General features: G+C 43.0%; 3 protein-coding genes across 14 annotated transcripts in view; 1 reads left to right on the top strand and 2 right to left on the bottom strand.

Moving 5' to 3' along the window:
* PHF20 (PHD finger protein 20) overlaps positions 1-7,686 on the top strand; it is a 50,031-nt gene extending 42,345 nt beyond the window's left edge. The window contains exons 14-18 of one of the 2 annotated variants that reach the window (XM_081916717.1): positions 361-460; positions 2,238-2,433; positions 2,923-3,322; positions 4,601-4,772; positions 5,813-7,686. In XM_081916717.1, coding sequence (XP_081772843.1) covers positions 361-460; positions 2,238-2,433; positions 2,923-3,322; positions 4,601-4,772; positions 5,813-5,955 — 1,011 coding nt within the window. In that variant the 3' untranslated portion in view covers positions 5,956-7,686. Of the gene's footprint in view, positions 1-360; positions 497-2,237; positions 2,434-2,922; positions 3,323-4,600; positions 4,773-5,812 lie in introns of both variants that reach the window. The other variant, XM_081916716.1, reaches the window with a different exon arrangement.
* Positions 7,687-7,946: 260 nt separating this feature from the next.
* On the bottom strand, positions 7,947-19,079 carry SLA2 (Src like adaptor 2). Of its 7 annotated transcripts, none has more exons than XM_081917291.1 (8): positions 15,715-18,844; positions 13,722-13,870; positions 12,509-12,611; positions 11,426-11,512; positions 11,119-11,222; positions 10,832-10,981; positions 8,831-8,963; positions 7,947-8,363 (listed from the first exon to the last, which is right to left on the bottom strand). In XM_081917291.1, the coding sequence occupies exons 2-8, from the start codon at positions 13,828-13,830 to the stop codon at positions 8,234-8,236; spliced, it is 816 nt and encodes a 271-aa protein (XP_081773417.1). In that variant the 5' UTR covers positions 13,831-13,870; positions 15,715-18,844; the 3' UTR covers positions 7,947-8,233. The 7 variants fall into 7 exon arrangements, with proteins under 7 accessions (XP_081773417.1, XP_081773418.1, XP_081773416.1 ...); XM_081917292.1 differs by having other exon boundaries at positions 15,970-18,844; XM_081917290.1 differs by having other exon boundaries at positions 13,722-13,895; positions 15,970-18,843.
* Positions 19,080-19,459: 380 nt separating this feature from the next.
* The window catches only part of NDRG3 (NDRG family member 3), a 56,991-nt gene continuing 51,759 nt past the window's right edge, over positions 19,460-24,691 (bottom strand). For 3 of the 5 annotated variants that reach the window (XM_081917161.1, XM_081917160.1, XM_081917159.1), the window contains 4 exons: positions 24,385-24,420; positions 24,224-24,275; positions 23,169-23,207; positions 19,460-22,204 (listed from right to left, as the gene is read on the bottom strand). In XM_081917161.1, coding sequence (XP_081773287.1) covers positions 22,035-22,204; positions 23,169-23,207; positions 24,224-24,275; positions 24,385-24,420 — 297 coding nt within the window. In that variant the 3' untranslated portion in view covers positions 19,460-22,034. The remainder of the gene's footprint in view (positions 22,205-23,168; positions 23,208-24,223; positions 24,276-24,384; positions 24,421-24,691) is intronic. The other 2 variants (XM_081917163.1, XM_081917162.1) reach the window with 1 other exon arrangement.

Raw genomic sequence — 24,691 nt, 5'->3', positions numbered from 1 at the left:
TTCCAAAGGTGTTACAGTCACATAGGAAAACTTAAGTTTTTGCTTCTGACATAATTTCTCTATAGATATATTGACCTGATATTTCCTGATTAATTTTCTTGCTCCCTGATTTCCATGTTGCATAGTTTGTAATTTTCCAGTTTAAGGGGAAAAAGAATAATTTCCCATAATAACTCTTCTCTTTTTCATTTATTCTGTTTGCAAAAGAAATATGCACCAGCAATATACAGTCATGTATTTAGGCCTCTAAAATACCTTTAAAGTGTTTGTTTGTTTGTTTGTTTGTTTGTTTGTTTGTTTGTTTGTTTGTGTGATGCATACTTTGTATTGATCTAGTTCTGTTTATTTGATTTACAACAGTGTGAAGAATGTCTCTGTTGGCAGCATGGAGTCTGTATGGGTCTATTAGAAGATAATGTACCTGAGAAATATACCTGCTATATTTGTCAAGATCCTCCAGGTACAAAGATTTCTAAGGTTGCAGAGTCTTCTAATAGTATGTAGTAATTATTATTATTATTGTCTTGTCTCTTTTAAATACAACCTATTTGATTTTGTTATTGATTTATCTCCTGTTAATTTGCAAGTTTACATTATTATACTTCTGAAGACATACATTAGATGGAACTTTGTTTTTCTTGTCATTTAATTCATACTGTTTGCGGCATTCCAAATGAAACAACTTACAATGATTGTAATGGAAGTGAGGTAAATAACTTATTACTCCCTTGGTTCCATGACTGCCATTCTGGGGAGACCAGTAGTGCCAGAGGCTACAAGGCATGTTCCTTGTAACCCCGGATGGGCGTGGTTTCCAGGGATCCGAGGCAGATGCTTGCAAAAGGAAAGCAAAGATTGCATCCAGTTTAACTGTTCCTCCCTCTCATAGCACACACATAGCATGAATCAAATGACTATAACATGAGAGGTTGGAATAACCCTGAGAGTTTGGGTTCAAATGCATTCAGGACCCCAACAGCTAAATTTTATGAAGACTCTTAAGAATAGAAAAGGAAGGAAGGGGGCAAATGGAAGAGGCAGGAAATAACAAAAAGAACATTTTAGTTCAAGTCTCATCTATTCCAGTATAGCTACTTTGATAAGGGCTTCTGGTCTCCTCACATATAGCAGCAGATGGTCAGTTGAGGAACAAGAGACTGTTTGGCAACAGTCATCTTTTGAAGAGTTTCTGACCTAGCTGGGTCTTGATTGACAGGTGGCTGTATCCAGCCAGTCAGAAGTCAATCGTATCCCTCAGGGACGTAGCTTGACACCTTATGGGAAATGCATTATGCATTATTATCGGCCAAATCTCCATCTCCCTGCCAGACAGAACCTATTCTGTTTGCATATTCAAGGGGAGATGTGACTTCTCCACTAAAGGAGAATGGAGAATAAGCAATTTGGGGCCCTCACTGCAATGACAGTTGTATATAATAGCATGTGGAAAAGAGGTTAAACTGACCTGTTTTCAGCCAAATGACTTCTGTCAGTATAATTTGTACCTTTTGAAAAGGAAAAACTGTTCTTGTGCCTCTAGGATACAGCTGTGTAGAGATGGTGACCAGAATACACCACTGCAACAGGCAAGCCCAATTCTGGCTTTTCCCTTCTCTTGCACTCCTCACAAGGAAGGTGCTGCTGAAACCAAAACAAACTCACTGTCACAGCAGCACCTACCTTTTCATTGCCATAAGGAAACAGTAGCTTTCTCCTCACTTGGAGCCAAGGATTTTGTGTGTTTATATTCAAGTGCAAAGATGTGGTTAACTAAGTTTCAGATAAAGATTTCTGTGTGTGTGTTTATACAGAAGAAAGTTCCACTATGTTCAGTGGGCTAGTGTAGATCTGATTACATCCTTTGTGTCTTTTACCAGCTTCCAAGCCTTCTTAGACTGGCTTCAAATGAAATTCTGCATCATAGGACTTGCATTTTGATACTTGCTAGTTTTTACTTTAGTTAAATGATATCCAATTCACTATTTTTTTAAAAGCCAAGAGAGAATTTGAGTATTACTAAATGTCATCCTTGTTTGAAGCAAATGGGTGGGGAGTAGATTTTTTTCTTTTGCAATCGCACTTTAAAGTTGACTTTGTACTATTCCTTTTTAGAAGTTACTATTATTGGAGAGTGGGGGAAGAGAATAAAGATTAAGTAGTAGAATATGTGAATTTTTTGATCAAGAGTTTTCATATATTTACTTTTGTAATCTTACCCTCTCATTATTCTGCTTCAGGTAAGAGATCCAGTTTGAAATACTGGTATGAGAAGGAGTGGTTATGCAGTGGTCACATGCATGGCTTAACATTTTTGGGAGAAAATTATTCCCACCAGAATGCTAAGAAAATAGTTGCTACGCACCAACTTCTTGGCGATGTGCAAAAAGTGATAGAAGTACTGCATGGACTTCAACTGAAGATGAGCATTTTGCAGTAAGCATTGTTTTTGCAAGTTCTCATTTGAATCATACTGCTAGATTTTTGAATAAGCAAGTGTGGTTAGCATTGCAGATCTCTGTTGTGTATGGCGTTCTGTACTGTAGACCTGAATTTGTAATAGGCTAGTGTGGCCTTGCTGCTAACCCATCTTGAGAACTGGACACAGTGACCTTCCATCTCATGTGCTTTTCCCCTCTTCTAGTATAACTGCAACGGGAGAGTTCAGAAATTGTCACTTTCATCTTAAATTAACCACAGCTGGCCATGCTGATCTCAACTATAGTTAGTTGAAATAAACCAACTTTAAACCATACTTTATTAAGCTGACCATAGTTTATTGACTACAGTTGACTGCACACTTGACCATGGTTAATCTTAGCAGAAGTGAAAACTTCTGATATTCTTGGAGAAAAGGGGTAGGTCATCTGAATCGTCTGTAAAAGTTTTTAGTCTTGACTCCCACTTATTTACTTTTTTCATCAGAAGCAAAGAACATCCTGACTTGAAGCTCTGGTGTCAGCCTTGGAAACATCTTGAAGTTGATGAAAAATCACACAGCACGCGCCTCATTCATATTGATGAAAACTGTTGCAAAGAGGAGACTACAAGTTACAGAACTTTTAATGGAACCATTGAGAAACCTTCAACCATTCCTTCTGTAGAGGAATCATATATCACTAGTGAACACTGTTACCAAAAACCTCGAGCCTACTATCCTGCTATAGAACAGAGACTTGTCGTGGAAACCAGAAATTCAGACATTGATGATGGTGTCAATAGGATAAGAGAGAATGGAGATGATACTGTAGTAGAGAGATTAGGATGGGAGCTGGATAGAGAAATACACAAGTTTGAAAATGAATCGAAACATAACTACTCTAAGGTATGTTGCATTGAAGTATTTCTGAGTTTCAGCAGGTGGGAGAAGGAAAATCTTATCTCCAACACAAATAGATATGATAATCCCTGCACAGGGAAGAGCTGAGCTTGTATACAGAGGATGAGGCAGCATACCTGTCCATACAACTTGGAAATTCTGAGTAGTTGCTGATGGAAATAGAAATATACATATAATGCATTGCTGGCCAACAATAGAAAATAAAATGCAAAGGTGAGAATTGCAGGCTGTATCTAATGCTGCTCCTTGCACCGACAGAAGGCTCTTTGATCAATTGTAGAGGAAACTGGAAGGGAAGTGATTTCCCCCACATCTTAGACTGTTCCGGAGGTTCTCTTAACTCCTTAAAGTAGATTTTGGACACATGCAGAGGGCATCACCAGGAGGGGGAATCGGTAATATCATCTCGCTCCCTATTCCACTGGCAAAATCCTCTGCTGATTCAAAAAGCCTTCTGTCAGCACAAGGGACTCCATTTGATACAACCTGTGCAACCGAAAACCCCTCACATCGGAAAATTGTGATGAAATTTCAGAGTATAGACTATTTGTCAGGAGAGCTGTATAGAACTAACGTGCCTATCTATTATTTAGAAAGGTTACATTCTGTTCTAATTTGGGTGTCCCCTTTTTTTAAAAAAAAGAAAAGTTAACTAGCTTTCAGAGTGGAAGTATTTTCTATATAATACAACAGTATTTTTTCTCTGTGATTCTCTTAGGGCTTACTTCTGTGATGACTGTATATGAACCATATATTAAGACATATCCATAAGAGTACACAAGCTTTAATATGTGTTGTTTTAATGTTTTGTTAATACTCCATATTATTTTCTCAACTGTACTCTGAAAAACAGCTTGTAGTCATAAAACCCAGAGTTCTGCAGCATCTGACAAAGGAACTTACTGATATACAATAGAACCTTGGTTCTCGAACTTAATCCGTTCCAGAAGTCCGTTTGACTCCCAAAACGTTCGAAAACCAAGGAGCAGCTTCCAATTGGTGCAGGCGCCCCAGAAACAGCCGACAGCCATCGGACATTCAGCTTCCGAAAAGCGTTCAAAAACCAGAACACTTCTGGGTTTTCAGCATTCGGGAGCCAATTTGTTTGTCAACTAAGCCATTCGAGAACCAAGGTTCCACTGTATCTATTTATACTTTGTCTTTTGATCCAGAAGTAGCCCCATTTGTAGAGCCAGATTTTCCTTTAAATTACATTGACTGATTTAATGCCTATAAGCATAATTAATTTGTGTATTTTGATAGGTAAGAGAAAAAGTCACATCGGAGGAAGCCATTGAAGTAAAACTGCTGGAGAAAGACAAGGAAGGAGTTGTGAACTCCCAGCTGCAGTGGCAACTTAACCTTCTGGCCCACGTTGAGTCTCTGCAAGATGAAGTTACTCATAGGATGGATTTAATTGAAAAGGAGCTGGATGGTAATGATTTGTTCTTCCCTTTTCTACAACCTTTGCCAGTTTACAAAGTTATCTTTCCAGCAGCTGGTGGAGCATGAGACTCTTAATCTCAGGGTCATTGGTTTGAGCCCCATGTTGGGCAAAGAGATTCCTGCATTGCAGGGGGTTGGACCAGATGGCCCTTGTGCTTCCTTCCAACTCTATAATTCTATGTAACGTGTAAACACATTCAAATTTCTTTCAACCTCTTTCCTAATAAATCTTTGGCATAGCTGCCATGCTCAGAATTCATATTGTCGTTGAGCTATCCACCACAGCCCAATATATGCCTTTCCTGTGTAGCCATTGCCACCTGAAATCCCAAGAGTGTACTTGGGAAGTTACGAATATTTTGCCTTAATTGTGCACCACTTTATAGTTTTGAACCCCATTTGCCATTTTCTTGCTCATTCATCTAGAATGAGGAGAGTCTTTTGGAGCCGTCACAGTCTACCTGAATTTTCACTATAGTAAATCCAGATAATTTGGTTTCTGCAAATTTGCCCACTTCAGTGTTCATCCCTAATCCAGGTCTATGGATGAAGAGGTTAAATAGCACTGGTTCCGATAACACCATCACTCCATAGTGGATAAGTGGTGGGAGCTTATTGCTGTTCTCCGTTTTCTTTTTAGCCTTTTACTAATCCATAGCATTGCCTGCCTTCTTACTCTATGACTTTACTTACAAACCTTTGGGGAACCATCCTGACAAAAGCTTTTGGCAAGTCCAAGTGTATGATCCTACTGGATCACCACATCCATGTGCTTATTGGCAGAATTTCAAAATGTGATGAGGCAGAACTTTCTTCCCTTTGTAGAACCCATTCTGATTTGTTCTTTTTATATACTTCGTTTTTCTAGCAGATACCCTGGTACAAACGTTAAGCTAACTGGCCTGTCATTTCCCAGAGCCTTTTTTAAAAATTGACATTTTGTTGGCTATTTTCCAATCCTCTAGTACAAATTAGTTACCAGTGACTGATGTGTGCACATTTTAAAACACCATTCTTTTTTTCTTCCAGTTTTGGAGAGCTGGTTGGATTATACTGGAGAGCTGGAGCCACCAGAACCACTAGCTAGACTCCCCCAACTCAAACATTGTATAAAACAACTCCTCACAGACTTGGGCAAAGTGCAACAAATAGCACTTTGCTGTTCCACATGATACTGGAGACTTCTACGTGATGGCTGGAGCGCATCACATGAATTGATCACTCTCTGTTAAATGGAATAGCATGCTTGTTGCATGTGATGCAGAACTGACTTCAGGGAATTGTTTAGGGACAAGGGTCACTCTTCAGAAAGTGATGGGGTTGCTCTTACCTTTTGTTCATTTGGCTTTTGCTAGGCATTTTTAACATTATGGAAAGGGATTTAGTCTTGTCTTCAGAGGCTAGGAGCAGGCTGGTAATAAGACTTTTCACTCCTTGTATCAAGTTGTTGAATTCAACATTCATGTTCTTTGCATACATACACTGACAAAATTGTGCCACTGGAGAACAAAGTTCTAAGAGCCAAAAATGATTAGTTGACCAAGGCTGTAAATTACATTCTGCATAGTTTATTTAAATAACTAGTGCACCAGACAGTCATACTTTATTTCTAATGGTTTATGCATAACCACAGTATTTAATCAATAGAGAAGACGTTATTTTCAAGCCTAGCAAGTATGAATGTCTAATTTAATTGTAAACTGTTACAAGAGGTTTGCAGATTATGACCTGAAACTTGTCTACTATTTTGAATAGATGTAGTAGAAGGTCACAACTTGGTTGCACTTCTTTTCTTAGTAAATGATTGTTTTCCGTATTTATCATGTCATTGTAGCATGACTTAAGGTACTGGGAAACCCTCTTTTTTTGTTGTACTTCTGTACATTCTTGAATTTCTAAATCTGGCCATGCTGTGCCTCTCATGACCTAGTGCTGACGAGACACCCTCATGGCAGGGGACAGGGCGGTCGGTGAGATATAAGGTGTACTACAGATTCAGATTTGTCTGTGATGGACACGGTGTAGTTTTCTACCCTACTGTTAATAATTGCCATTCCGGTTATAGTTTGAAAAGTAGTCTTTTTCAATATTATAAACTTTCTCATTGTAGAGACTTGTAAATGTGTGGTTTTGGGAATCAGTTTATTTTATATTTGTGTAAATGGAACCTCAAGATCTATGCATGAGGTACTGTCCCCAAAGCATGGGGGCATTATGTTAAAACAGTATGTTTCAGAATCCCTTTTTGTACTTTTATTTAGTTTCCTTATTTGTATTATTTGTGAGATCAAAGTGAAAATGCTGCTTATGTTGAAGCTACATTATACAGTACCTTTTGGAAACATTGGTGTATTGTAAGTATTCGTTATGTTTTTAAAAAAGGTTTGCCTGCAGATCATATTTCCATAATTGATTTTTGTGTTGGACAACACCTGGGACAAAAGTTACTTCAAGCTGGACAAGAATGGACTATTTTTCATGGATTGTGTTCTGAATGTTGGATTTTTTATTACCTTGATATCAGTTGTTTTTGACACCACCAAAGTTTTAAAATTAAAGCACATTTGTGAGTTGAAGACCTGTTAAGTGACAAATTGATAATTATGGATATAAATCTGTAATGTTTATATGCTGCAGAATTGATTATGTAAATTTCAGTTAGCCAATGTTTGTCATAGGAGTAACAATTACTTCAGTTAACATTTTGACCAGCTAATTTTTTCAGAAAGAATTATTACACTATTCTGAGTTGAAACGAAGGCTTTTGTGCCAAGACTAATTTCAGGGAATAATTTGTCTCCAATTTATTGGCACTTATTGATATGAGTGTAACATCTGTACAGCAGATAAACTTATTTTGCTGTAATAATTTGGAATAAAGCTTATGTGACCATTAAATGACACCTGCCTGTTTCAAAGTAGCATAGTGCTTGTATTACGGGAGTGTTCACAGCAATATTTAGTTACCCAGCCAACACCAGCTTTATATCTTTCCCATTGTGAATAATGAAGGTGAGTGATTTAACAGTTGTGGTGATCTGCTGATGTTTGAGTGGTTTGCGGTTCTTGTTGTTTTGCCATGTAAACATCCTTTACAGATGTTGAGCGAAGTGAACTCTTAAAGTGAACTTTGCTGAAATGCAGAGCTTTATAGGAGTAGTCATAAATACACAGCCAAGCTTTATTATTTAAAAATATTATTATAAATACATATATATAGTCCTCGTAAATGAAGCCCATGTGTAACTACATGAGGCTGCCATCTTGCTGAAGCTGAGCAGGTCTGGGTTTGGTCAGTAGTTGCATGGGATCCACATGATGGAAGACCAGCAGAATATAATTATTAAGTAGATAAATTAATGTGAGAGAGCATTAAAAGAGGTCAGTACTGAAGTCCTGTCTTCCACATTCCAGAAGTGCTTCCCAACAGCAGCCTTATTTGCATCTTTCTCACTTTTCACTGATTGTGTTCTCTGGCGGCAGCTCTTCAGTCATTAACAGGTAGGAAGTGACAGCTTCCCTCAGGCCCAAGCTAATTGGCGAGTCTTCTGCTAGCGGATTTTCTGCCAACAAGTCTGAGCTAGACAGGAGAAAACATTGAAAGATTAAAATATGCTGTGAAGCAGAAGGATAAACATCCTTCTCTTGCAAAGACGTTCTCATTATAGCATTCTGGTAGATTGTTCCCACACAAAAGCAGGCAGACTTCCCCACTGCTTATCCCAATCATACCACTGTCAGAAACTTGCTTTTATCTCTTGTTGCTATTAGCAAGTGCAACCAAATGCTTCTCTTGCAGCAGAAGTATTTACCCACTACAGATTAAATGGTCTTATGCTTGCTGCAACCAGTGAATCATCACAGCAGCGACCGTCTGCAAAGATTGCTGTCTTCTCCTTAGAGGAAGGATGCCCGACCAGAACATGGTTTTGAAGGCTGATAGTGCAGCAACATGAATTCATACAAGCCAGAGCCCAGATAAAGAGACTGCTTAGGAACTCTGTGCTGAGTTCTGTGCTAGAAGAAAAGAGGATAATAATAAAATACCTGCTGATCTCCTCCCAGTTGAGAGCTGGCTTCTTTACTACCATTGGTTGGGAAAGATTAGACTTCTGCCACAATGTAGAGCCTTGGATGAAGCACGGCTCCTTCAAGCAGCAACATAAGCCATCTCCAACTTCTGTTAACAAAAGGAGGAAAGAATCTCCTAATCTGGGCCTTGCATGCATAGCCACTAGGTATTCCAGACCAAGCGCATAGTAGTAAACAAAGCTAAACTGCACTGATCACCACATACTTGTTTCAACCTTGCTATTTTAAACCAGTGTGTTGGTGCCAGCACAAGAGGTGAGGAGCCTTTTCCAGCTCAAGGGCCACATTCCCCTGTGGGCATCTTGGAGGTTGCATGCCAGAGCAAAAGATGCAGCTCCTAATTTTGTGCAGTAGACTGACTTGCATGTAAAGAAGGTGGAGGTTTCTACACACACGCATTCAAGGCATGGTCACAATTCAAGGATACATCCAGCCAAGCCGAAGTACTTGGAAGGATGCAGAGCAAGCTTGTGAGTCAGATAGAAGCGATTGGAGGGCCCACCACACCACTTTAGCATGAGCAAGGAAAAGGCATCCTGTTGCGTTCCCCAAGGCAAACAAGCAGGCTGCAATTTGTGTGAGTGGCAGCACAATTGCACACCACCCAGAACTAGTTTCACCAAGCATAGGGTTGAAACACATGTGCTGAATGAAGTTGAGCAGTGCAAAAAGTACAAAATAAGTTGGGTATCAAATTGTGATTTCTCATGGCCAGGGAAGCTCAGCTTTCCCACTCCTTATTCTACAGAAGCAACGTGAGCCTCTTTTCCATCTGCTGCCCAGCCAGGAAGTTTAGCAGAGGAATAGCAGGCAGTGTGTACAATTGCATGTGTGAAGAGCAACCATCCAACCTGTTAAAGTCATGGATGAGGAATTTGTATTGCTCCAGTGGTTGAACTTCCAACTCCCATCATCTCCAGGCAGTATAGCTAATGGTCAAGGATGATGAGAGTTTGTAGGCTGTTAACATCCAAAGAATCGGAGTTTCTTGTGCATGAAGTGTAATTTCCAGTACAAAGTGCACAAACAGAGTCAGTCTGTTATCATGGACTGGAGTCTGTTACAGTAATTCTTTTAAGGTAGTCTTATGGCAGCGTATACTACAGGCTTTTTCCTGCAATGATAGCTGCCGCTTATAGAGCCCTGATGATGCCTCTTAAGCGCACACTTGTTTTTTCTGACAGGAGTGCACGGCAGCTATTCTCTTCTATGGCAGAAACTAAAGATGTTACACTTGGATCAAACCTGCTGATATGAGAGATGCCTCTTTCATCAAGAGTCCATCTCATTCTCTACACCCATCTATCCCTCACTTGCTAGTGCAAAATGACCGCCTACACAGGTATAACAGATGGACTGGTCCACATCCTTACCCACTGAACTTTAGCACAGCTCTCATCTTTTTACACAAGAGGATTTATCAAGGCCTGACTTCAGTTTTGGAGAGGACTTGGGCAGGCTGCTCTCCATAGAGCCTCCCAGTGCCCTCTGGCATTTGGGCTCGCCTGCTGCAGCCTCCCTTCTCGAGGGAGCCAGTGTATCCAACCCACTACAGGCTCCTACGCACTACAGCAGGGGTCGGCAACCTAAGGCCCATGGGACACAAGTGGCCCCCAGGGGTTATTTAACTGGCTCCCGAGCTACCCGCTCGGCGAGTACCCACGTGCTGCACCAAACCAGCACGGTGTAGGGACTCACTTTCGTAGCGCCAAAAATCGAGTCTGCGCAGACGCCAAAAATTGCGGGCACGCACGCAATCCGGCGTGAGCAGGTGCAGGAGGAAGTGGCTGGCTGCTGTGAGAATACAGCCGCCAGAGGGCCCAAGGTGTCGGCCCAGTATGCCAGGTGCTGACACCAGGACTGCTTTGTAACTACTGGAGGCCGCCTCAAGCAGGAACAAAACAGAATTTAATCTCTCCCTTTTATCAACCCGGAAGCAGGGAAAAACAAAATTACCAGAATAGTACTCCACCAGCTCCTGCAAGCTCGAGAAGGTGAGGCGAGGGGAGATGTACAGCCAGCCATTTTCCATGCAGTTAATGCGATAGTGTTTCACGCAATCCCAGGAAGCATGAGTTGTGTGTCTGATAGATAAAGAGTAGCAACCTGCATGTGAGAGAGAACACCGTCAGGCCACAAAGTAGTATAAAATCATCACCTCTGAACTTTCTGAGCCACACTCTTCAGCCCACTTTGTTCCCTAGAATCCAGCAAGTCAGAAGGTTTCTGAAGAGACTCAGTACCTTTCTTCATTTGGCTCTCTCTGACCAGAAAATAACCTTCACTGTTGGAAGGCAGCAGCAACAGCTCCTCAGCCTTTGACCGGCTAATGCCCTCATAAAGCCACCTGGAAGAGAAGCGCAGGCCACTGTTACTGCCCAGAACCCTTGTCCCATGCAGGCTAAGACTGGATCCTCCAGGGATATACACTCAGGCAGCTCTTGAGGGGGGGGGGGGCACACATCCTGAACTGCCCTGCTGCTGCCCAAATTACTCCCAACCAGACCATTTATATTGCTGCAGCATAAACAGGAAAGCAGAAACTCCTACCCGTGAGAGATTTTGGCAACATGGTTGCTGGGAACATAGCAGCCTTTGCCCGTGGTTACTGACTCCACTTTCCACCATTCACCATCTCTGTTAAAAGAAAAGCATATTGTAAAATTGAGCATCAAGACTTTCCAATGACCTCTTCCTTGAAGATCTTCCCTATTCATAATTGAGAACTAGGGAAAGGGGCTGGCCATTACCGTGACAAAAATACTTATACTGTTTCCAGCAGCTTTCCTTTTTAAATAACAGGGAGAAAATCTGTTTTTGATAGATGGGGATAAATACAACATCACACTAGAAGAATGTTCAGCCAGCATAAGGATTTCTGCTTATACAATGGAACATTCTCCCTCTCTCCTCCCCCCCCCCCGTGCCCCCTAACTGTTCTAGGGGTTCCCCCAACCCTTTGGAGCAGATGTGGCTGGGAGAGGAGTGGAGGGGAAGTTCCATCGCACAAGCAGAAATCCTTGAGATGAGGGGATTCCTTAGTTGGATAGTACCCAATGTTCAGTTTCCTTAGCAGCCCAGATGGATCACACAAAATTTCATCATATAACATGAGGTCTCGTGTGCTGGAGACCATCTATGCGAAAATGTATTTATATACTATTTGTATTTCTGTGGTGACAAATGGTTTCTAAAAATTAAGTTTGACTGGCTGACTTGTTTCTTACATTTGTATACCACCTTTTTCTCCAATGAGCTAAAGGTGGTCTACATGGTTCTCCCCTTTCCATTTTCTCCTTACAACACCTCTGTGAGATCGGCTAGGCTGAGGGACTTTTACTGGGCCAAGGTCACCCAATGAGCAGGGAATTCAACCACTGGTCTCCCAGGTCATAGTCCAATACTGTTATACACATTGGCTCTCAATTATCTTTTATATATTTTGTGGAGACTCAAGTAGAAGCCAAAGGAACTGGGCCTTAAGCACAAACGACAGCTTAGCGTTTATCACACTTCAAAAAGTCTCAGAGTTCAGGCCAGTTCCACAAGGACACCCTTGTTCCACACCTTCGTGTATGTCTCAAGATGGGTAGGGGGAATTCTGTCATTCATCATCTCAGTGCAAGCACTCACTCAGATAGCAAATTCAGCTGCTCTCCCATCCACAGTATTGGCTCTGCATGTCCAGAAGGGAAATTACACACAGCAACAGCTATAGGGGTACTCTCACCTACAAGTTAATAAATAAAGACATAGTTAACAAACGACTTACAATCTTTCCATGCTTTGAGCTTCCCTCCGATGTAATCTATGTGGGACTGCCCTTGACGAGTATCAGGAAACTTCAGGTGTCTTAGGAGCAGGGTGCACTCTTATTATAACAGCTGCACTGCCTTCTAGTTCATTTCCAGACACATTTCAAAGTGCCCTAATTTCAGGCCCTAAATAGCTTAGGCTTAGGTTATTTAGCTGGCACAGGGGCTGCTGTTAACTTTTAGAGCTCTAGTTGACTGGGTTTTATGGGTTTTTAGCCTTTCTTTGTTAACTGCCCAGAGAACATTGATGATAAGCCAAGTACAGTAGTACCTCGGGTTACAGACACTTCAGGTTACAGACTCCGCTAACCCAGAAATAGTACCTCTGGTTAAGAACTTTGCTTCAGGATGAGAACAGAAATCGTGTGGTGGCGGTGGCAGGAGGTCCTATTAGCTAAAGTGGCACCCCAGGTTAAGAACAGTTTCAGGTTAAGAACGGACCTCCAGAAGGAATTAAGTTCTTAACCTGAGGTACCACTGTACTGGCAACAAATGATCTAAAAGGCTTCCCATACAGAAGCTGTGCAAACCTTCAAATCAGCAGAGGCGGCTTCTCTTGACATCCCATTGTTGGCTGGGGCACCGCAAAAGGCTTATTGATTGTGGGACTCCCTCCCCAGGGAGGTTTGTTTTGCCCCCTCTTGGCTGCCTTCCCCTGCCTGATTAAGACATTCCTGCTTCACCAGTTAGTTAGTTAGCCAGCAAAGCTGAGAAGTGTTTAAACTAGTAGTGGCAGCCAACTTGGTGCCTTCCATATAGGGTTGGGACTTCCAATTCCCATCAGTCCTACCCAACACATCACCAATGGTCAGCAGTGGTAGGAGTTGTAGTCCGAGACTATCCAGAAGGCACCACTTTGATTCTCCTAGTCCCGGATCATCCTTCCCCCACCTGGTACCTTCCACTGTGCTGATGGTCCCAAGTTAGCAGTGGTCATTCATTTCAGTGGATCTACCCCGAGTAGGACTAGCATTGGATGCAACCCTAAGCTTTCTATGTCCAGGGATCGGTAACACAGAACAACCTCCCACCTTGTGGCCTGACACCACGGCTGAGGCCAAGGGCCTGGCTGTTCTGCACGTTGGACTGTGGGCTTGGCTGAGTAGCAATCTGCTTCCTCCTGCTGGGCAAACTTCCCATCACAGTCTGCCGTCAGCTGGTAGATTTAAGTAATAGTGGTCTAAAATCACAGTATCGAGAGAGACCTTTTAACAAGAGAGAAAACAGAGGGTCATCAGCATCAACTTCAAGGTTGCATCCAGCCTCCCATTGAGCTTCCATTCAGTTGCTCACCAATGATATAAGAGCTTTTTCTACATGCTAAAACTAAATGCTGATCTAGGTTCCCAGTTTGGAGTCCTCTGTCCTTGGCTCCACTCAGTCACATGCTCCAAAGGACCTTGTGCTCAGCACCTCTTCTATCAGCCATTATCCATCATTTGCTCTGAACTCTGTTATCTGCCAAGTGTTTGAAGTGTCCTTGCATTGTGTTAGGGAAAGAGGCAAGAAGCCGCAAAGCCATTTGCTGCCTCTTTAAGATGTTACTGGCTTCATCATTGGTTTGGTTATTGGTTTGAGTCCGCAAGGCAAGTTAACATTAATAGCCCAAGCAAGAATTAGTTAACCCTGGAAAGAGACTCAAAATCAGAGGGGTCATGTAAGCTGGCCTGGCCTGTGAAAACAAGCTGGAGTTATGCCTCTGTAAAGCATTATAGTCAGGCTAGATTAAGAAGGACTGAAGCCTTGGAGTTGTACTACTCTGCAAGACTGCAGTACCAAGAAAAATATGGATCTTTATAGTACAAAGGTAGACCATCCTGGTTAAAGGAAACAAAATTGGATGTGTAGGACGCTAACACTGAGCCCTCCCTCGCCTTCTTTTGTATCTTTAGCCATGTGAAGTAAGTTGGTGGGCAAAAGTGAGCAAAACCCATGAGAAGCGAGTTTAAAAATGAAACTACACTTGCTCCGAGTGTTGTGTTTTTTGTAGTCCATGAAAGCTTATGCAACAATAAATTGCTTAGTCTTTATCTGAGGAATCTGATAGCTCAGTCAGTAGAGCATGACACTCGACTAGATGACCTTTGGAATCCCTTCCAACTCTACAATTCTATGATTCTATGTATTTCCTTACTTCGTGAAATTCATTTTTTGGATAAGTGGGGCCATATTTGGGAAACTGCTATAGGAACCCCCAACCACTTTAATCCAGCCTTGAGTTGCCCAGGAGGGGGTGGTTAACACTCTTCAGTGAAGACTATCCTACAGTAGAGGTGAACAGATGAGGAATCTCTGCAGTACAAAACACAGCCAAGTTAGGACATGTCACACTCATTTGAAAATACAGAACTTATTGCCTTAGCCATAAGTTTGATGTACTCCCAAGTACTTTGCAAATCAGTTTGGACTGTAATGCTGAGAGCACATGCCTAGGATGGCAGTGTTAAGATACCATCCATTTCTAACCTGGTTACAATATACACTGGCTAATGGTGTTTGGAAGTGATGGCTCCACTATCTTTGAAACTTATGTCTCACCCACAGCTTGGAAGCTAAACAGATTACCTATTGAGAAAAGAAAGAATCTGAGTAGAGTTTAAGTCCGTACTCAGTATGACCAGGCAACAAACATCAGTTCTGGATCTCAGCCCTGGTGGCCAGTAACATAGCTATCTGCCCCAACAATTAAAAAAAGCTTTCCTAAAGTTAGCCAGTATTGCTGTTTCCTGTTAGTAGACAAAGCCTCATTATCACTCTTCACACCTCTGTGGTTTCCACCTTGGTACCAGGGACATTCAAGGCTCCTCTTTCACCACTATTCTCCTACTTATCTAAATCCTACAATGAAGCGCACTTCAGCAAAACATTTCTTCACCTACAGTGGCCTCTTTGCCCCACCAGTCTTCTACTACTATCACCATAAAATCTGCCAAACCCTTGGTTCCATTTCTCAAAAGCATCATGGTCTCTAGCTCCATAACAGTTCCTCCTGCTTCCAGTGATGTGACTGTGAGCACCACTCACCTGTCTATCCCAGCACCAGATGGCCACAGGCTCTTCAGAAATCACAGCAAGATGGTGATGCAAGAAGTAAGAAGCTCTCTTGCAAAACAGGACCCTTGAGGACAGTTGATAGGGTGGAGCCCAACCCCAGTTCCCCTGGCTGTAATAGTTTCTGGATAGGAGTCAGAACACTGGGTTGCATCTCTCAATACATAGGGATGCACCAACACAAATCCAGACCTATTCCTTTAATGAACAGTGTCCAAAGAAACGCACCTGACCAGATTCTCTGCATTCAGTGCTCTTCAGTAGTTTGGATTTCTTGCTGCAGCATCTTCCAAGCAACAGGCTGTCCTCTTGTTCTGTACACAAGTAAAATCCAAGCAGCAGAATCCTCTTGGCCCTTCTTCCCTGAAGCACAGCTTAAGCCAACAGCCGGTGAGTTTGTGCTGCTCTTGTTGTTTGACTGCATGTTCTTGAGAAGAGCTGAATCTCGAGAACCCACAAGCTGCTCAATTTCCTTTTGACGCAAGTGGAAAAATGGTTGGTGTGACAGAAAAAAAGGGGGAGGAAACCACACAGAAAACAGATGCTTCTACAACACTGTTTGACTTTATTTTACCACAAACTAGAGTCAGGTAATTGTAGCAGGCTAGATATTACCTGTGGATGGGTGGTCAATTATGGAGAATGGCCTTTATTGTCCCCCAAACGGACACCATTGTTCTAGAATCTAGACAGACAGGTACACACTGTAAACCCAGAAAGTGTCTTGTGTAGTGGTGGTGGGTCAGTTTAGAGAACCAAAGGGCACAGATGTGGAGGTGGCATACCTGCCCTCCAGTCTCTTTTCTTGGGCATCTATTTTGCAGCCAGGCTCCCACCAGGCATCAGAGCCTGGCTGAAGGGAAAGGGATGCTGAGAGAGGTTGCAATGGAGAAAGCAGCAGGGAATGTGAGGGCTTTGCGCTCCTCACAACCTGCCCTGTTTACTCCTAAAACGGGGCAGCAGGTCCAGCTTTAGCTACCTGGCTCTGCCAGCATCAACCTGCTCAGGCGTTTGGTGGCCGAAGAATACTGCGTTAAGATCAGTGGATGAATTAATGTTTTCAATTGCTTTTAGAATGCTTTTGCTTTGTTTTTAAGTGGTACGTCTGTTTGCCTCCCTGGGCTTCTTGGGGAGGGGAGGACTGGATATAAATTCAGTAAATAATGACAACAGCCGCCTTACTTTGGTCCTTAAGCAATGCAGTTGGTTGGTTAGCTTATTCAAACTTTCATGTGACAGGAGGCCTCAGTACTATTAAGTTCCTGCCTACCTGCCATTTATGAGATTGTATCTTTCACAGCAGCCTAAAATAAACTATCACCACCACCATCTCCAGCTGGTGGCACCTCACAACCAACCTAACGCCTCACGAAAACAAACAATGGGTGAAACAAAAGTGGTGCAAGTGGTCAGTGGAATAAACCTATTTTCTGCTCTTTCAGGGCAATACTTGATGGTATAATAACCATTTTATCCAACTATTTTCAAGTTGTTTTCTTACCATGAGATGCAGTTCTGATAACACCTCTGCAGTTTCCTCAGTCCCATGGAAAGTAACGTGAGTAGCGAACATCATGAACATTTTCCATGAGCACTCGTATTTCTCTGTATTTAGAGATCCCGATGAAGCACTTTGTTCCCTGATGTTCCTGTTCAACTAGTCACAGCCCCCAGATTGCTACATCAGGAAGTTTAGATGTCTGATGTAGATTTCTTTTATATTAAAAAAAAAATTCTTCCATGGACAAGAGGAGCTTTCTGGCAGCATTAGTCGTAAGTATTATGTATGCAAAGACCTCACAAAGCTACCCTCAGAATAACGTGAGGCTGCATTTGCGTAGGCAGCACCCAAAGGTCACAAGGGCACATTGAGAAGTAGATGGAGGAATCTGGGTTGATAAGGTGTCAGACATATATTCATAACATATTCAAAACAGCCACTCAAAATCATTTTGATCAAGAAACCTGAAACCTCCACAATGCTTCTCCATATGGTATATACACCGTATGTACGTTAGCGGATCATTCCAGGCGTTAAGACCTCTGGTACTATCAATTCTGTAATGGTGTGTGTTAAGAGACAAGCAACTCGAATTGTAAATAGCAAGGGAGTGTACACATTTAAGCAGCAGGAACGGTTTTGTTAACTCCGTCTCAAAGAATTTACTATGCTTGTGAAGTTCTGTGGTAATGCTGTCCCAAGCAGAGAGACATACTCTCATGTGAGAATTACTTTTGCTCACCCTTTTGTTCAATTTGTTGCTTTTTAGTTACAGAAACCACTCTTTGGGGAAATTCTCTTGTGCAATATAAAAGATCTGGAGGTGGGGGAGAGTCAGGGATCTCCGAGAAAACCACATGCACCTGAGGACATTTCCCCCTGAAGGTCTTTGCCCACCCCCAACCCCCGGCGGCAGCATAACTCCTAGTGCATGCATGCTGCTTTCTGTTGTCCATGTGCAATTTTTTTTTTTTTTTGCGGAGGGGAGAAACCAGTGTGCTTTTCTTTTTTAATGGACTTTCCTGCATACCTCATGGATCTCTCCACATCTTAAAGGACCCAACAGAGCCTTGTTTCTTTCACATTTCTGGTACTTGCCCAAACTGAAATACTAAAGTTTATGAATGGGGACTGTACTAGGTCAAGGTGGTGTCATAGCCCTGGGCATGAGTCCAAAGGTGAGCTGGCTAAGACTGCAGCAGCTGTACTGGTGCTGGCCTTGAGCTCACAGAGTCCAAGCAAGGAATCTTAAATAGCTGCCTCCTGCCCTGTGCCTGCCCAACAACATGGGGAGTGCATCAGGTGGGAGGCCACTGAAAGAGATTAACACTTATTTTCTAGATGTAGCCCTTTAAGATCCACATTCTTCAGGCCAACAGGGTGGGAACAGTGGGGTGGGTGTGTGTGTGGACTCATAAGGCCTCAGTAAGAACAATATGCTGGCTTAGAATTATCTTTGGTGTTGTGACTACTGATCTGCCTCATAACCATGGGTTCCAGCTCAGAACAAAATATGAAACGTCATGAGTAGTCTGGGAAAGAGAAGTTCCCGTAGGGCAGGGACATCCAACTCCCAAGAGGCTATCTACTCTGGGGGGCAGGGGGAATCTAGCAGTGATCTACACATTTTGGGGGCGAACCCAAAGTTGTTAAGCTTTTTGGGGGGAGCAGGCCAAAGTTGTTGAACTTTTTTTAGTTTTTGCAATCATGCACCATTGAAGGGAAGAACAAGGGGGCTGGGCCAGATGCTCTTTTTCCCCCGGGGAGGGGAGGGGCCCTGCGATCAACAGCAATCAACTGCAATCTACCACTATCATCTGGGGGTCGACCTGTCAATCGCGGTGGGGTAAGGGGACTTTCAGCACCGTGTTACCCTTCATTTGTTCATACTCTTCCCTCCACCACCCCAATCTCAAAATTCTGGATGAAATTTACATGCTATAACTACACAACTTGTGTCTCTTTGATATTTTTATATTCTCTACACCTCAGTCTCTCTACCATGGCACTCAAAAACGACTCAAAAATATATGCACTGCATAGAAACATTGACAGGACACTAGCTATGCTGTCCATCAGGGTTTTGTGTTTTTGAACATCGGAGAAACTCACTGTTTCATTTGATGACCAAGTCATTTGATGACAAAATCTGATAGTTCTGAGCTCTGGAAATTAATGGAGACTAGTCCAAACATGGAATAAACACACAGAGCCACATTAACAATGAGACTCGATTATAGCTTTATTTAATTGGTACGAATTTTCCCTCCCAAACAGAATCTTCCGCTTCCCTATTTGAAACAGAGCTGAACCTGGTTTTTCCAAGGATCTTGGCCCCATGAGCCAAGTATATTCTGCCACCGTATTATGAATAAGTCAGCAGCACATCAGCAATTATTTCACCCTCTTATCAGATCAGAAATCACACACTTCTGGTCTTCTGTGACCCAACGGGAAGCAGAAAGGCAGCAACCTTTCGAATTCAGGAGATCAATATAATCTGGGAACTATCTAGCTCCAAGGGCAAACCTACCCACTTCTATCAAGACTGCTGAATTTGTCAAGACAATAGAGTTTAATATCAGCCTATGAAAAATATATAAAAAAACAGGCCCTAAACAGAGCACACTGTTACATTATACAGTACACAGATGCATTCCCTTAGCTCAATACAAGCTCAAGACGCCTGCATGATGCAAGCAGAACAAATCATAGACCCAATATAGTCCCACCCGCACCCCAAGTTTTTGTAGCAACGTAACTGCTTGGGGAAAGGCTATAAAATTGGCTTGTCTGTCCCTCCATATGTCCAAACCATAATCTGAAGTCTCCGCTGACCAGTTTGCTAAGTTACTCCCACATATTGCAAACAGCATGTTTCATAATTAAAAGCCTTGGGGATTTCCCATGAGGAGGCTATAGCAGTGAATAGGGAAGTTTGCAGAATGCCAGTTTTAAACCAGGAAAATGGGGGTGGGATTGGACTACATACACTTTAATAGAACTGGCATTGCAATTGTAATGCATCAGCGTCCAGCAAGTTTAGCAAATATAGAATAAACACTTCCCAGTTGTTGAACATCAAAATTGCTGCTACATCAAAATTGACATTATTACCAGAGAACACTGTGTGACTACTTGGACCTAGGCTGAAAAAACAATCCTCCATCAATGATTTAGAATTCTATGTTTTTTCAGTTAATATATAGTTCACTTTACTCAACCATTAAATATATTTTGGAAAATTCATTTCATTTTTGGAGAGTGGCTGTCTAACAGGTGTAATTGATTGTGCAAGTCACTATCATGAAACAGTCAGGGTAAGATATTTGTATGAACATCTTAAGCCAACTGTTTTCTTCTTCTTCTTCTTCTTCTTCTTCTCCAGCCTGGGAAAGCACTGGCCCCCCTGCTGCCCACCCCCAGGGTAGCAGAAGTCAGTCATTCTAAATATAATCCAGCTCCCTTTCTAAAGCCTCTACAACCCAGCACTCTGGCTATCGCAGAACGTATAAAATCCCTTGTACACTGCTGAATAGGACACTTTCATCAGAGAGAGCTAAGCTCAAGAGAAACCTTGCTCTTTCTTTAATTGGTGTCCCAGCAGCCCTGGTAGGAGGTCCTTTTGCATGCCTTTCACCCACCTCAGCTATGAAAGACTTACACTTCCCTACAGTGTGAAAATATGCAGCATATATGCTGGGATGCACTCAAGAATTCAGACAGTGCAGGATTCAAGACCCACCCACCCCTGAAGTTTTAAAACACTGAATCTTCACCCCTGCCCCAAAGACATTGTAAAGACTGCAGCCAAGAGCCCTAATAACCTTCAGCAGAAGCACAACTAGAAAGCAGTTCTAAGTGCACAAGCCACAGAAATTATTTGGATTCAAAACAAAACAGGAGACCCACCACTTTCACATGGTTTGACATCACAGGAATCGGGGCCGGGGGGGGGGGAAGGAATGGCAAATACAGTAACTCTCTCCATTAGCACCAATGGAATGTTAGCGCAATGGATGCGTACAGATGTGACGAGCGCGCTGGGGAAGCTCACTTGCCACACTTGTGCCACACACACACACAGTCTGAGCTCAGGAGGATTCTGCTTTTCCAGTTTGAGTAGAAGCTAGATTAGCACAGCATTGATTGGCCAGCCCTTGAGTCACTCGTAAATGTTCCCCACCTGCCCAAAGCATTGCTCTGTGCAGCGCCGATTAGCAGACAGCCATGGTTGAGTCATGAAACCTCCCCACTTTCTCAGAGCATGTTCCAAAGAGTAAAAAAAAACTGAGCAAATACCCGCACAGTAAAATCCTTTTTGTCAAAATGCTAAACATCACAAGAAGCAGGTTACGTATGAAGGCCGGGAGCGGTGGTGGCGTGGAATAAACGCAAAGCGGACAGCTCACCTGAAACATGGCGGCCGTGTGGTGAGAAAGGAGAGAGAGACTGCTTTAGATTGTGTGTCAGCAAAGGAGCAAAGGTAGGGGGAAAGTGTTGCTCACCCTGCACAACCAACCCACCCCACCCCAAAGGCCCACAAGCCCACTCCTGTTTTCAGGAACGTCTGTACACAGCCTATGTTTCTGTAGCCAATGCAGGAAAAAAAGAAAAGATTCGGAACATAATGCCAAAGAGACAAATAGCTGAGAAGGTGGCAAGTAAGATGGGCAGGCACAAGGTGGGGAGGGGGACTTATTAATGCCACATGTTTGGGTGAACACTGGATTCTGGGTGGGTTCAGAAGGGGAGAAGAGGGATTGTCTGGATACAGAAGATGGTTGCTTGCTTAGCAGGATACTTCCATAGTCTGAGGAGCACCAGCTGCTCCAGGAATTCCAGTCGCTGCCTCCCCTGGGTTGCTGGCTTGAGACCGTGTTTGGCTGCTCTCTCCAGAGCCAACGCTGGAGGACGACTGGGTCCGGGAGCGGATCAGTCTGGTCATACTTGCAGATGGCACTGGAAAGAGAGAGGCAGTGAAGACCAGAAATAAGCAAGTTTTGTTTTACCTTACTAGAAAACGCCTTCGAAATGAAAGAAGCGTAAAGTGGAAGGGGGGGGGAGTGGTGCTGCAGGAAAACAAACAAAAAAACCACATGGCCTTTTCGGAGCTGCCTCCAAGGCGATAGCGCAATGTTACACTGGCAAATGCAAGTTTCCAAGACCCATGTTTACCATGGTGAAACAAATGTGGGGGGCATTGTAAAGGAGAAACAGCGGGTGGGAATAGGTGCTTAATCCCTCCAACGTCCCCTGCAGATACAATCCCAGCCAGCTGCTCCACCCCCACATTCCCTAGTTGTGCTTTCATTTTGTACCCCTCCAACTTGCAAGTGCCCTCTCCCCCCACATCTGCTGTATGATAGGGTTGCCGTATTTCAAACAGTGACAACCCGGACAGAAAAGTTGTTGAGTTTTGCCCAACGCTGTTGGACAGACATTGCTAGAGACAGCGGTCTTCCGGAAATTCCAGACATATGGCAAACCTATGTATGAGGAAATTCCGGGGTTAAGAATTCTGTTTTAATTTAAGCATATGGTTCCATTCTCAGATATGAAAATGAAATGCACGCATATGATTGAGGATGCTTAAGGCCTGATGTGCATAACTGCCAAAGACTCATTGCAATGCAGTCACCTCTCTGTGTGTGCATAAGAGTGCATAAACTACTATGCTCACATAGTAGTTTAAAAAAAGAAGAAGAAGCCAGGAATCATAGATTTTACTCCTGGATCATCACTGAGCTGCAGAACCATGCAACAGTCAACCAAATGCAAATGAAACCACTAAGAAAATTGTAGCGCAAAAAGCGTACAGTGGGATGGCCTAAGAATGCAAAATGTCGCCAGGCCATGCTAGAAGCAGAGTAACGCGTCAGAAAAAAAAGTAACTCAGTCAAACCAGCCACACACTTGTCGGTACCTGACTCAGTGCTCAGGTGACTGAGCTGCACGTAAGGGACTGGAAGCAAAGACAAGAGAGGGAATGGGAAATACAGGTTAGTGTAGAAATGACATGCCTAGAAGAATATACGCTGCTTGAGCACCAAGCCTGAACACTCAGTCTTTCAGTATTTGCAACATGGTAGAACTTCAAGCAATGTGCTTAACACCACATAAGATGACCTGCAAATATAGTTTCTACTTTCTTGGGCCTTTAAATGTCAAGTGATTCTCCCCCCCACCCAACCCTAAAATTAATTTCTTTCAATGTACCTTCTTTTTGCTACAGGCACACAGATCAGGAAGACGGGTGATGTAGGAATTTCCCCCCGATGAAGTTACCTGTAGCAAAAGGCTTGATCCTGTTTTGAATACAAGTACAGGGATGCCAATCTAACCACAGGATTAGGTAAAAGTAAAGGGTAAAGGGACCCCTGAAGGTCCAGTTGCGGCCGACTCTGGGGTTGCGGTGCTCATCTTGCTTTATTGGCCGAGGGAGCCAGCGTACTGTTTCCGGGTCATGTGGCCAGCATGACTAAGCCGTTTCTGGCGAACCAGAGCAGTGCACAGAAACGCCGTTTACCTTCCCGCTATTTATCTACTTGCACTTTGACGTGCTTTCGAACTGCTAGGTTGGCAGGAGCAGGGACCGAGCAATGGGAGCTCACCCCGTCGCCGGGATTCGAACCGCCAACCTTCTGATTGGCAAGTCCTAGGCTCAGTGGTTTAACCCACAGCGCCACCCATGTCCGTAACCACAGGATAGACCTTGGCAATTAACATTTTCCTTTCTGGAACTCTCCCAATTTAACCCACTCACTGTGGAATTTGGAAATCTGGACAAATATGCCTACAGTTCAGACAAGGCCTTCTTCCAAGTCCAGCAATATGCATGGCTCATATTGGCCAACAGTGAAAAACACAAAGTCTCAATAGGGGGGAAAAATAGACCTATTAGCCGCCTAGTGGGGTCTGAATGACAGGTAATTCCCAATCCTGCCCTCTGTGAAATAAGACAGTGTTGTTATAACTTACTGTAGCCCATTCCCTGCACGAAATACTTGAAGGCTTCAGTCAGTTTCCCAGGCTGAAAAAATAAATATAAATATAAGCATAAACATAAACATTAAAATAGCCATTATTTATACCCCTAAAAGCATACAAGATGCAGGAGACCCACTAAAATGAGAGCTCACCTGAACGACTTGAGGGAGCCCTCCACAGTCTGCCATCTGCAAGAAGAAATGGGGAAAGGAGAGAGTCAAAACCAAGATAAAATGACATTCAGCTGAAAATGCTGAGCAAACAAATGAAGCCTAAATTAGCCCAGCAAGTGGTGGACTATAGCATCAAGCTGAGACACAGTGTCTATTTCCAGCAAACATAGCTTTAAATTGAAGTTTCCTCAGGGAAAGAAAATGAATGGCATGCTGAGACAGGGAGCCTTCAGTGACATTAGCCACTGGGGAAGACGGCGAAAGGGAAGTATATTTAATAGGGTCG

Source organism: Podarcis melisellensis (genome assembly GCF_964234715.1).
Source record: "Podarcis melisellensis genome assembly, chromosome: 6".
In the NCBI taxonomy this organism is placed as follows: Eukaryota; Metazoa; Chordata; class Lepidosauria; order Squamata; family Lacertidae; genus Podarcis; species Podarcis melisellensis.
This window is presented reverse-complemented; position numbering and strand designations above follow the sequence as displayed.